At 43.1% G+C, this 13,124-nt stretch overlaps 1 protein-coding gene across 1 annotated transcript in view; it reads left to right on the top strand.

Moving 5' to 3' along the window:
• The window catches only part of LOC112117247 (muscle, skeletal receptor tyrosine protein kinase), a 79,783-nt gene that overhangs the window by 12,245 nt on the left and 54,414 nt on the right, over positions 1–13,124 (top strand). Inside the window, exons 3-5 of the mRNA XM_026646485.1 lie at positions 966–1,117; positions 3,484–3,611; positions 4,219–4,360. Coding sequence (XP_026502270.1) covers positions 966–1,117; positions 3,484–3,611; positions 4,219–4,360 — 422 coding nt within the window. The remainder of the gene's footprint in view (positions 1–965; positions 1,118–3,483; positions 3,612–4,218; positions 4,361–13,124) is intronic.

The raw sequence follows: 13,124 nt of genomic DNA, 5'->3' as shown, positions 1-13,124 counted from the left end.
AAAAGGCTATTTTCTTTAATGCAGTTGTAAAAGGTCACAGAAAGATGTAAAACTCAAACTGATGGATATGGGATATTGGATGCAAGCCGGAGAAATCTTGCACCATGAAAATGACTGCAAAGTTTGTTACATTTTCCAGTTTTGCAAAGAAAACCACAAAACAGCCCCTTCCTCTCCCCTAGGAATTTTTCATTGCTACACAATACTTAATCTAGCAGGCCACTTTGTCCTTCCAAAACATGGAAATCTTCACAGCTTTGTGGTGGCCTTAGGAATTTTCTTTCCTTCTCTTAGGTCGGTGGGCCAGATCCTGCTGTCATTTAAGTTATAACCACATTCAGGTATTGTAGTCCTTATTAGAGATGGATGGTAAAAAAAATTTCTCATGAAAAACTATCAATTTTTTTTTTCTGGTTCAAAACAAAATAAAAACTGTTTTGGATGCCAGAAACAGTTTGGTTGCTTGGCTTTTTCTTGCTCAAAACCTGAACATTTTTGATAAAAAACAAACATCTTTTCACAAAAATGTCCATTTATTTGAAAAGACATTGTTTGTCCAAAAAAGGTGTGATGAAAAATTTTCAACCAGGTGTAGGTCTTATACAGACAAATCCTCATCGAAGTCAAATGCACCTCAACTGCACTCAAAATATGTCTCCGTTTGGTGAAGACTACTGGAGATTCAGGGGGATGCAAGGTTCTGTGCTTGTATATCCCTTTTCAGGATAATAGTCCTAGATACTCAACACCTGTATTTCACAGTGATTGATGTTATATAAATACCACAGATTAGACAGAAGAGTGTTCAGAACTGCCACTAAATTGGTATCATTACATTTAGAAGTTTCACCATTTTAGGAACCACGAGACAAAGCTAAACTTGAAGTGGGTTTGATGACTTAGAATGAGTTCAGATTTATACTGTACACCTTGTGCTCTTACCAGCATGTCACTGTACCCTGCAGGCTGTTTGATACACGATACAGCATACAAGAAAACGGGCAGCTTCTGACCATTCGCAGCGTAGAGGACAGCGATGATGGAGTATACTGCTGCTCAGCTGACAATGGAGTTGGAGTGCCTGCAAGAAGCTGTGGGGCTTTACAGGTGAAAATGAGTAAGTGGGAGGAGCCCTTTCAAAGCAATTAAACTGAGTGGATGATAAAAGCTGATCTCTCCTTTTGAATGAATCTAGCAGACACTTAAGCCTCCATTCTGCTGCTATTTGAAAAACAAACAAACTTTTCTTTGCACAAGGCAGACAATTTACACATGATGCCCTTTCTATTTTTGCATATCTGTACGCACACCTCTGGTTTTGCAAGGGGCTTCTACGTCTGGCAAATGTCGTCAGTGTTTCTTGCATACAAGTGACCACGTTTGGGTCTTTGCTTATGCATATGAGTTGACCATGTTCTTTGTTCTGACCATCCAATCCCTAATGAGTTCCCCAGCTATTTCTTGACAGAAAATAAAATAAATCTGGACAGAAAATGTGAGAGAAAAACAATTAGCTGCTCAAGCTTCATGCACCAAAGGAAATTTCCATGCTATGTTCCCTGTGACTCTCAGAACCGTGAGGTAGGGTAGGTTTATCTTTCCAGACTGACAACCATGGAAGACTGTTCTACTGTTTCACAGATCTAAAAGGCTGTTCCCCCCGGCTGACATTTTCACTGTGGAGCTCATCTAGGAACTTGCAGAGGACTATTAGTCTTAAGATCCATCCCCAGTGGAGGGAATGATGCCCCTACCACTTTGGTGCATCTCCCCAACACAACAGCCATGTGATGACAGTCCTTCCACCCACTACAGATGGGGACAGGAGTGCCCCTATTCCACACTGAATGGCGTAACCCACCATTCCCCAGCCCCCACGGCGGCAGGTTAGATTTTTTTAAAAACTGACTTCAAAGAAATCCAAGCAGCTGCCCCCATTTCAGCAACTTTTGTGTTAATCAATAGGCTGGGCCTTGTTTATCATTTCCCTTCATACTGGCATGTGAATTCACATTTTGCCACATCCCATTGACAAAAAAACCTGAAGCAGCTTATTACAGTAAATACCTGAAATATAGTGTACTCATGGAAAGATTGTGCCTGCAATGTTCTAGTCTGAAGGGACAATATCAGATTAAAAAAGTCATGGACCAAATCTTCAGCTAGTGTCAAGGGGAAGTAGAGAGGAAGAGTCTATTTGAGAGTTGGGGTGGGAAACCGGCAGCTTAGAGGAGAAAAGAGATTGGAAGGAAGAGTCTGTATGCATGAGGCAGTGTTTGCTGTGAGATCATAGAGTCTTGCTACAGTTAGTCATGTCCACCACCAGGAACTATTCCAGTCCCCAAGTTAGATGAATTTGGTGACTTTTCTAAGCAGAATACAGCCAAACCGACCAAACAAGGTTTGGAGGCCTTGAAATATGTATCGAATATTGCCCAAAGGAGTTTCAGTCAAAGTCACTATCTTTTATTTTTGAAAAAAATATGTTGGTTAGATGCAAACCAGGGAGGGAGTTTGGGTGCAGGAGGGGGTGCGGGCTCTGGGAGGGAGTTTTGGTGTGTGTGGGGGGTGAGGGGTTGGGCTCTGGGAGGGAGTTCGGGTATGGGAGGGGGTGTAGGATCTGGGAGGGAGTTTGGGTGTGGGGGGGTGAGGGTGCTTACCTCAGGCGACTCCCGAAAGTGACCGGTACACGCCTCTGACAGCGGCTCCTAGGCAGGGGGCCCATGGGGTCTCCACACGCTGCTGTCCGCAGGCACCGCCCCCGCAGCTCCCATTAGCCGCAGTTCCTGGCCAATGTGAGCAGCGGAGTCGGCGCTCAGGGCGGGGGCAGCGCAACAGAGACCCCCTGCCCACTCCAGGGGCTATAGGGCCGTTCCGGCTGCTTCCGGGATCAGCCCCCCCCCCATCGGTGGGCCTGCTCAGATTATCCCAATGTTAATACTCCTGTCACACACCCTTCCTTCTTGGATTACAGATGGACCGGATCTAAAACTGCATTTGGACTCACTGAGGAAGTCTGAATCTAGATCCAAACTTTCACAGTAAATGCTCTCTTTACAATGGACAAAGCAAAAACCCTGAAGACAAATATTCTTGAGCATGGGAGAGATTGTTATCTAGATCTCTGCCCAAGATCCGACTAATTCAGATCAGTGTCAAATTTCACTCTTACTGAAAATGATTTGGTGTCCTTTACCTGAATTTAACAATTTAGGGTGTAGATATAGTTTATAATTATTTCTTTCAATGGAATAACATGGCTTATCAAGAACTCTCTTGGTTCTTCTGTCATTTAGGCCCAGATCTTCCAAGACTTTAAGCATCTAAATACCTTTGAGGCCTGGGCCTTGGTGACAGCAATACAGACTATTTGTACAGAGATGCAGACAGGGGATTTTTGATTATAAAGAATAGTATTGAATGTATCTGAACTGTGTCTCTTGTCTGCTGTTCAGATTTAATTTTGGCCTTTTTTTGTTTTAGAACCTAAAATAACTCGTCTTCCTGTAAATGTAAAAATAATAGAAGGATTAAAGGCTGTTCTTCCTTGCACTACAATGGGGAATCCCAAACCTTCTGTCTCTTGGATCAAGGGAGAAACTGTTCTAAAGGTGAGTAGAGAATGAAATTAAAATATCACTTGCATGCTAAAAATATGATGACATAATCAGTCCAAGTATTTGTAAATTCTATCAGAGAAGCATTTAAAGAGACACAGAGGTCATGTAGAAAATGTCAAAACAAGATTTTTGTTTAGGGGTAATTCTACTGGTATAGAATTTTTTTTTCTGAATTTCTCTCTCTCGTTTTTTAATTAATAGTAGATCTGAACTAATATAGCCCAAAACGAGTTTGTGAATCTAATTGTGAATAAAACATACTGATCTGCTTTGCAGATATTCATTCACAAGGCTTTTGAAGTTATTATTCACTTATTTGTAAAAAATTGGGTGCGTGAATGGGTTGAACAGTACGAACGGAACGTATTGGACTGGAGGCTCCAGCTCTAAATTCCTTAATTCATAGGACTGTACAAATAAGTCTTGTTCAAAGGTGAACATTTACTTCTAGCACCGTTAAAAGGTATTTTGGAATTCACTTAACAAATCCTGTAGGAGGTTCCACGTTTGTAAATAAAAGTTTCTAATTGTTTGACGCAACAAGTTAAAGTATATTCATTTTTCCATTTCCCAACTCCCACCTTCCCATCTCTGGCAGGAAAATGCTCGGATTGCTGTTCTGGAATCAGGGAGTCTAAGGATCCATAATGTTCAAAGAGAAGATGCAGGACATTATCGCTGTGTAGCCAAGAACAGCCTGGGCGCAGCCTATTCGAAACCTGTCACAATGGATGTGGAAGGTGAGTGACCCTCAGACCCAGACTATCAGCATTTAAAGATCTTTCAGACATACACGATCCAATTTCTGGTTAAATAAATGGGACCTACATGTTATTCAAAAGCGTATGTTAAAGGAGGTGCAAAAGCCTACAGAAGGGCAAGCAAAGAAAAACTCAGGTTGAGAGCATTGGATCTGTGTCCATGAGTGAAGGAAAAGCAAAGGAAACGCAAACCAGCAAGTATGTTTTTCCGTTGCTTGCTGATGGTGAAAGTGATGATTTATGAGGGCCGACTCCTGCAAACCCTTTGACTTCAGTGGGAATTTTGGCTATGTAAAGACTACAGGATTTGCCTTACAGAGAAATAAGTAATTGATGCATCTCCCTTCTCTTTGTCTAGCCATTCCCATGTGTTGGTTTGTAAAGCCTCACCGTGGTTCTACCCTATATCTTTCGAGCTTGGCCAGGGTGGGGAATGTTGGAGCTCCAGATTGATTCCAGAAAGCAGGCTGCTGGAAAGTGCTCACTCAGAGCTGTCGTCAGTTCAAAATGTTGCAGCATTGCTTCTGAACTTACTATAAAGGATTGCAGCATGATTATTATTACTGCCATTTCCATCCTTTTCTCCTGTTTTTTATTTGAATTGGTCGAGTCTTCAGGAATACAGAACAGTTCTCTTCAAGGAACAGTTCTTTGTATATTTTCCTCCTGCTCAATTGGACACCGGATTGATTTTGTTTGTGGTGTTTAGTTACTCATATACAGGGTGTTTTCCCTCTGGTATAAATTATCACCAATTTCAGTGTGCCGAGAGCAAACATTCTGATTTCTTGGATACTATAACGAAAGTTAGGTCAAGCAGTGCTCTATGGTAGTCAGTGGTGGAGGAAGGATTAATCCAATGGATGAGCCAATCTGCATTTCCCATTCTGAATGGAACCCCCATGCTGCAAAGGGGCTGTCCATTTGCCCAGTAACTCTAGTTTTGGTGCTGCATGGCTTTGATCAGTGCAGGCTATATCATGGTTTTCATCAGGGCAGGCTATATTTAGCCTTATGATGACATTTTTCCATATATAGGGTGCAATCCTACTCCCAAACTCCCACGGACTTCATTGGGAGCAGGATGTGGTCCATTGCACTGAATTACAAGTTAATGTAGGTTTGTTGTTTGCTTAGCAAACACATTTGCAATATCGTGATTTTTCAGTCCCTTTAATATTTCACCGGACAAGTTGCTTGTATATCAGAAGATGACGCAGTACACAGAATCAGAGATAAAAGTGTTTTGTTATAACTAGAGATCCAGACTGCTGCAGGGTTCACATCTGGGGTTTTGGTCTGAAACCACTACAGACATGCGTCTGACGAAATGGGTATTCACCCACGAAAGCTTACGCTCCAATACATCTGTTAGTCTTAAAGGTGCCTCAGGACTCTCTGTTGCTTTTTACAGATCCAGACTAACACGGCTAGCCCTCGGATACATTACAGACATGTGGCCACCCAACATGTTTGGGTCTAGGTCTAAATTTCTCTAGTGTTTGGGTCTGTTTGGTTTGCGCCCATTGTAGAGATAAAGTCTATGAGGTTCTATGAAGAATTAATTGATTCCAGGAACACAGTGCCATTCAGTGGAACTTCCCCTACAGGGCAGGACCAGACTGTTTTAAATTTTAAAGCTCCAGGACCGTAGGAGCCAACTGCAGAGTCTGAATCTGGGTTGGAACTGCACCAAAATTTGGGGGGCTTGGATTTGTAGTTTGTTTTGTGCCTGTTAATTCAACCAGTGGAGAATTAATCAGCAAAATCACATTGCAAAGAACTCTGCATGCATCCATTCTCTAAAACAAGAAAAATGAGTGCTTAATTAATTAATGAAAGCTCAGTGCTCATGCACAAACTATTCCTTCATATTCCATTAATGTATGTTATACTAAGCAAAGTAATGCTTTTCACTATTTTTGCTTTGGTTCTTCTGACTAGGTACCCATATAATATTTCAGTCCAGGGTTGCCAGCTTACTACTCAGACAAAACCAAACACCCGTGCCTCGCCCCTCCTCTGAGGTCCTGCCCCTGCCCCGCCTCTTCTCCAAGACCACGCCCCTGCTCACTCCGTCCCCCCCGCCAGTCACTCACTCTCCCCACCCTCATTCACTTGCTCATTCTCACCGGGCTGTGGCAGGGGTTTGGGGTGTGTGTGTGTGTGGGGGGAGTGAGGGCTCTGGTTGGGGATGTGTGGCCTCTGGGGTGGGGCTGGGAATGAGGGATTTGGGGTGCAGGAGGGGCTGGGGCTGAGGGGTTCAGAGTGCAGGAGGGGGCTCTGGGCTGGGGCAGGGGTGTGAGCGCTCTGGCTGGGGATGTGGGCTCTGGTGTGGGGCCGAGAATGAGGGATTTGGGGTGCAGGAGGGGGCTCCGGGCTGGGACCAAGGGGTTTGGAGGGCGGGAGGGGGATCAGGGCTGGGGCAGGGGGTGGAGGCTCCGGCTGGGGGTGTGGGCTCTGGGGTAGAGCTGAGGATGAGAGCTTTGGCGTGCAGGAGAGTGCTCTGGGCTGGGACTGAGGGGTTCAGGGTCCGTGAGGGGGATCAGGGCTGGGGAAGGGCACGGGAGGTGTGAGGGCTCTGGCTGCGGGTGCAGGCTCTGGGATGGGGCTGGGGATGAGGGGTTTCGGGTGCAGGAGGGGGCGGTCTAGGGCTGAGGGATTCAGAGGGCAGGAGGGGGAACAGGGCTGGAGAAAGGGATTGGGGCACGGGAGGGCCTCAGAGGTGTAGGCTTCGGGCGGCACTTACCTCAAGCAGCTCCCGGAAGCAGCGGCATGTCCCTACTCTGGCTCCTAGGAGAGGTGTGGTCCAGGGGGCTTTGTGCTCTGCCCTGTCTGCGGGCGCCACCCCCAAAGCTCCTAGTGGCTGTGGTTCCCACCCAATGGGAGCTGCAGAGCTGGCGCTTGGGGCAGGGGCAGCGTGCGTAGCCCCCTGACTGCCCCTACGCATAGGAGCCAGAGGGCAGACATGCCACTGCTTCTGCGAGCTGCGCGGAGCCAAGGTAGGCAGGGAGCCTACCTTAGTACTGCTGCGCTGCCGACCGGACTTTTACCGGCCCAGTCAGCACTGGCCACCAGGATCCCTTTTAGACTGGGCATTCTGGTCAGAAACCGAACACCTGGCAACCTATTTCAGGCTTCAGTTTTGTTTTACTTTTCAGCTTCCAAAATCTGAAAGTAAAAATCCTGCAGTGCATAAGAGTCTGTTTCTCCTTCCAGTGTTTGGGTGTAACTCCAGCAAACATTAACAAGACTTGTGTGTGCATAGACCACACCCCCTCAAGCATTCAGTAGACTGATTTATGGCCTGGCACACACACTAGTTGTCACTATTTTTAGTATTTTCCCCAGATGTCACAATTTTAAAATAGCTCCAGGTGAATAATAATCTAAAATGGCATGTGCAGGCAATCAGTCCTCAACTCGGTCATTTGGGTGTATTCACTACAGTCCATTGGAGCTTATGTAAGAAAACTGATGAAAATACTTCTTCTATATTACCTTTCCTTAAAAGAAATAAAATAGTTTTTCTTAGCTGATATCTTGATACAACCATTCACTGAAATTACTGGACTATGTATTATACATTAATATTAAAATGTAGCTACCGAGAATGATTGGAATACTATCAACATTTAATCCCAGAGCAAATGCACATTCCGAAAGTAATACAAATATGCTTAATACCATGCTAACTATAGATCATGTAGATCCTGATTTTGAAAAGAGGCTCCTCTTGAGCTTCTAATTTTATGGGTTCAGTCTTGGGCTTGCAATTAGTTTCAGGCACAACTCGCAAAATATAAATTTCTAATTGCTTGAGGGATTAATCTCATGCCCATTAAATTCAATGGGAATATTCATTGCTTAAAGTTAGGCACATCCTTAAGTACCCCGCTGAATCAGCACCAAGGAACATCAGGTTTTCAAAGTGGCAGAAAAATTTTAGTGCTTGATGGCTAAAGAATTAAAGTTAACTGAAAACACTATGTTCTTTGCACTTCGGGGGCATGAGCTGATGTGAATTTAGAGCTGGATTCTGCCCCCATTGGAATGAATGACAATGACAAAGTCTCATTGACTGCAATAGTCCAGGATAGAGTTGGTCCAAAAAATACCGATCATTTTTTGCAAGAAATGTAAAAAAAAACTCTTCTTTTTTAAAATAACCTATGGACGTTTTTCTGTTTCTTGACAAAAATCTGAACCTCAACCCCCGACCCAATTTTGGTTTCTAGTTTTTTGTCAGCCTCCCTCTCCCAAAATAATGATCCCCCCCACGTTAATTTTTTTGCCTATTTCCATCAAAACATTTCAGTGAAAAATGTCAACCAGCTCTAGAGTAGGATAAGGGCCTAGATGAGGTAGAGTTCCTTCCTCATTCCGTCTGTGCCTTACTGCGTAGCCTGTGCATGGTCAGTGCAACCAACTTTTATTTTGCAGGTGAAATACCTCCCTCTTGAAGTCAATAGGAGTTTTGCCATTCATTTCAATGGGGCCAGCATTTCACCCATATTTTTTTATAAAAAGGACTAAAAAACACAGATCATTTGCACTGTGCTTGCAAGAACTCCCCACCCCAAAATCAAAGGCAAGTCAAAACCAGTTTTCACTAGAACACACAAAGGTATTTTTACTTTCTAAGGACTAGCTTGCTGCCAAATCTCAGCTTTCTTCCCCCAGATATTTCAGCACTAGACATATTCAAAAAATGTTTGAAGAAGATTTTTTTTTTACAAGATAAAAAGTCGGTGTTTTTTTAATTTATTTTTCTTATTTTCAAAACTGGCTGTACAGTTTTCACTCAAACTTTTGAAAAAAATTCACCTGCCTTTTGAATCCAAGCCCCCCGAGGATCAAGCTTTCATTAAGTTATTGAACCACTAAATACAGAGCGTTAGAATGGAAATGCTTATGGAACCTTAACAATAGCTCTTGCTACTCCTCCGACTACAGTATAAATATATTTCAATATATAATGAATGCACTGCTTTCAGCAGCAGAATAAACTAATGTATATATAATACAATATAACGTTACATTTCCTGCACATAGCTTGAAAACCCTGATTCAGGCACTGATTACAATTTATTTCATTGGGCCAGATTCTGCAGTGATTTACACTAGCATAAATCCAAACTAGTTCCATTGAAATAAATGGAGATATTCCAGATTTACATTTATGCAACTGAAAGCAGAATTTGGCTTGAGATGAAATTAATTGTGCTGATTTTATTTGAAGAATTTCACAAAATTTGAAATTTATCCTAGTTTATAGAACTGGGTGAATAAGAGGGAAGAATGTTAACCAAATAGAACGTGGGGTTTTGGATCCATGCGCGGTCCCGCGTTACCGTGGATTCCAATGAAGGTAATTAAATTTGGGATCCATGCGCGGTTCCGGGCTATAAGCGAATTCGTGCTATATAGACACACGTTCTAGCGAGGGTCCACTGTAATTTGTTTGAAAAATACCATGAAATTGGACAAATAAGTAATTCCACAAACATTATTCTACTGGCTCTGATATTCCTGTGGGTGTTGTGCCATCAATATTAGCGTATAGCCATACATCCAGTTCATCATAACACAATTCAGCAGCTTTCATAATAGTTGGAGATTGACTAATGATAAGCAATGATGGAATTCCCATGGAACTGCATGGTACATCCACAAGAACACGCAGGATTTTAATTGTGACTCATGCTGATACAATGAACGATCACATTCAGATCCAAAGGCTACCGCTGGAATGCTCAGTACAGGCATTCAAATCAGGTCACTAAAGTAGGGCTTGCAGAATTCAAATGTCCCCCCCCACCCCCACCTTGAAGGAAAACATCTAAATGCAGCAAAAACTGCGTGGATGGGTTTGAACAAAGGAGATACAGGAATTGATCTTCACCGGGGGGAAGGAACACAAGTGGCAAGCATTTGTTAGCAGAGCGTTGGAAGTAACAATGCTAGATAAGCTGAAATAGTAACTAGAAGGGCACAAACTATTTTTACAATTCGAGCATGGCCAGTAGTAATAAAATAACACTGCAAGGGGATGGAATGTGGTTGTCTCTCTCTTTAGAGACATCACGGCACACTGGAGCTTATTTTTATTGTTTCATTCCAGGGACAGTAGAGATGGTTCCAAAGGAGAAGCTCAGTTTCAAACAGCCCAAAACTTTGAGGGGCTCTACATGCATACGCAGGCGTTGTGTCCTTGCGTGCATGGCTCTCTCATTTATATCAGTGCAGATCGAGGGCAGGGCATGGACCTTGGTCAAGAACACAATCCTTCACCCTTTTCTGAGAATTGCATAAATGTGGAGCTTGCATAGGCAAAAAGAAAAAAAAAGAAAAAAAAAATTGGCAACATTCATCTGCCTTTTCCTTTGCTTGTTGTGAAGCCTGGATGTGACAAATGCAATAGAAGTATTTGCAGACTGTGTGTGCTGTATTCTCAATGACTGCACTGTTAATATTTGCAGTGATACTTTTCCAAGCATCAGTCCTACTTTGCTGATGCAGCTAATAGGGTTGGTCCAGAAAAAAACGTGATGGTAGAGCACACTGCCGGCCCATATTGTTGCAGACAGCTGAAAACAGCTGCACACACCTTCTGCAGTCCTAAAGGCTGATCTTGCGAGCATGCATTTTGCATTGTTTAACAGGATGCATGTTCTTAAGAAGGTGATTGTAACAATGATATTAACCACAGCTGGGATGTACCAAATGTATTAGATAGGCAGGATCAGCTAAAAGCCATGGGCCAAATTCATGCCTGGTGCAAGCCCATTGAAATCAATGGGGATCCACCAAGGATGAATGTAACCCTTTCTATGAAAAGCACACATTGAAGTTTGCCAGCAAAAATATTTTTATGAAAAATAAATCCCTCTAAAAACTTTCCACCTTATGTTCTGTTTATGTTTTAAAACGAGATGCTGATAGTTGATATGCATAGAATACATGACATCTGCGGTAAATAATAGCAGATGTGGCAACACCAAAATGGAACAGTGCAGTTACTTTGGTGGATTCAGGCTAGGGCCAGCTTATCACATGATGTGGGCCCCATGTTTTGACAGAGCCTCCTGCTCCTAAATTGTTGCCATAGATTCATAGATTCTAGGACTGGAAGGGACCTCGAGAGGTCATCGAGTCCAGTCCCCTGCCCGCATGGCAGGACCAAATACTGTCTAGACCATCCCTAAGCAGCCATCTTCTGCTTTCAGTAGACCACAGGATCTGCTGCCACTCATGCTCCCTGCTCTGTCTGATCTGTGTGTGTCTCAGAGACTTTTCATCATTGGTTCTCAGCCCAAAAGACCCAGGGACAGACTGTGGCCTCTGATGAGATTGTTTTGCTCTGCCCTGGGGCCACAAAAGAAACCTTAAAGCTGCCAATACAGCGCAGCACAGAAGATCTCCGGCTGGTGCAGAGTGGCATAGTCATCCTACGTATGTCAGAGTATGCTACATTTCAACAATTCCCATCTGATCTAATGGTCCCGAGAGATTGCAGCAAGCCAGAATACAGTTGGGTAACCCAAAGGCTGCTTTAATTTACACCAGAAACCAAACTAGCTCCATCTGCCCTGGGTATCAGGGGCCGCTATGGTGGTGAATATCTTCTTTTCCTTCCCTCACCCTGGGTTCCATGCCGCATGGACCAAAGGATCAGGATCACAGAGTTGTAGGGGCTGTTGGACTTTTTTTCTTTCCCAGGCCATGGGTGGAGAGGAAGAACTCCCTTGGTCCCACACAATGTAGGGAGAGGTAGACAGAAAGAGCCACAGGAACCTTCTTTATATTTTTGCAAGGATGTTTTAGGCCAGGCTATTTGAGTTGATCCAGGCCTCATTTGGGTTTAATCTATTCCTGGCTGCAAAGCCATTTTAGTCCCATATTTCTGGAATTAAAGGTGCAGTCACATGTTCAAATAAATTCAACAAATTAAAAAAAAACCAACTCTTGGTCATTTTAATCTTTAAAAAAGATGAGTCATCCACAGAGCTGCAGAATTTGAACCTAATGCATTACGGAAGTAAATCTAGAATGATAGATATAGCCATTTAGCTAGTGTGTCTGCTAATTACACATTCAGAACAGCCATACTTGCATTTGGTGTGGCGGCAGTTAAATTTTTTGAGTATCGCTTTCTGTACAGATTCAAAATCCTCTTTAGACACACGGAGAAGGTATAAAGAGTACTCTGCCCCTTGTGCTGTATCTCTCTCACTCTAAAAACAATTTCCCAACATGAAAAAAACAAAAGCCTAAGGACTCAATACAGTGTTGAAGTAACTGTTTACAGAAGTATCTATCGATCTATCAAACCTGCTGTTGTATTTTTATATTGGGCCAATTTATTTTTAAAGTATATACTGAGCACTGCCTGTGAAGAGAGTATTTCCTTGAAAACAAATTAATGTGTAAAATCCCTGAAAGACATATCCGTGCTTATCGAAACTGCTTCCCATATTTTCTCGGGTGCCAAAAGCCCTACCTGTCTAACATCTATCTGCCAAAACCTCCAGCGTTCCCCCTTCACATACAGCACAGCTGTGCGGTTTCAGTACAACACACTGAATATTAAAATTATAGGGAAAGCTCACATAAACGGAATTTAATATCACATGAAATAGCAAAAGGAACACGGTGCCGATTCTGTTATTCACATTTGTATTTAATTCAATAAAAGCCTCCATTTTTTTCCATTTATCAGACAGAATCTCCCATCTGTGGG

This window comes from Terrapene carolina, unplaced genomic scaffold (genome assembly GCF_002925995.2).
Source record: "Terrapene carolina triunguis isolate 2854851 unplaced genomic scaffold, T_m_triunguis-2.0 Scaffold35098, whole genome shotgun sequence".
NCBI classification, from domain to species: domain Eukaryota; kingdom Metazoa; phylum Chordata; order Testudines; family Emydidae; genus Terrapene; species Terrapene triunguis.
The sequence above is the reverse complement of the archived record's forward strand: the minus strand, read 5'-3'. Positions and strand labels throughout refer to the sequence as shown.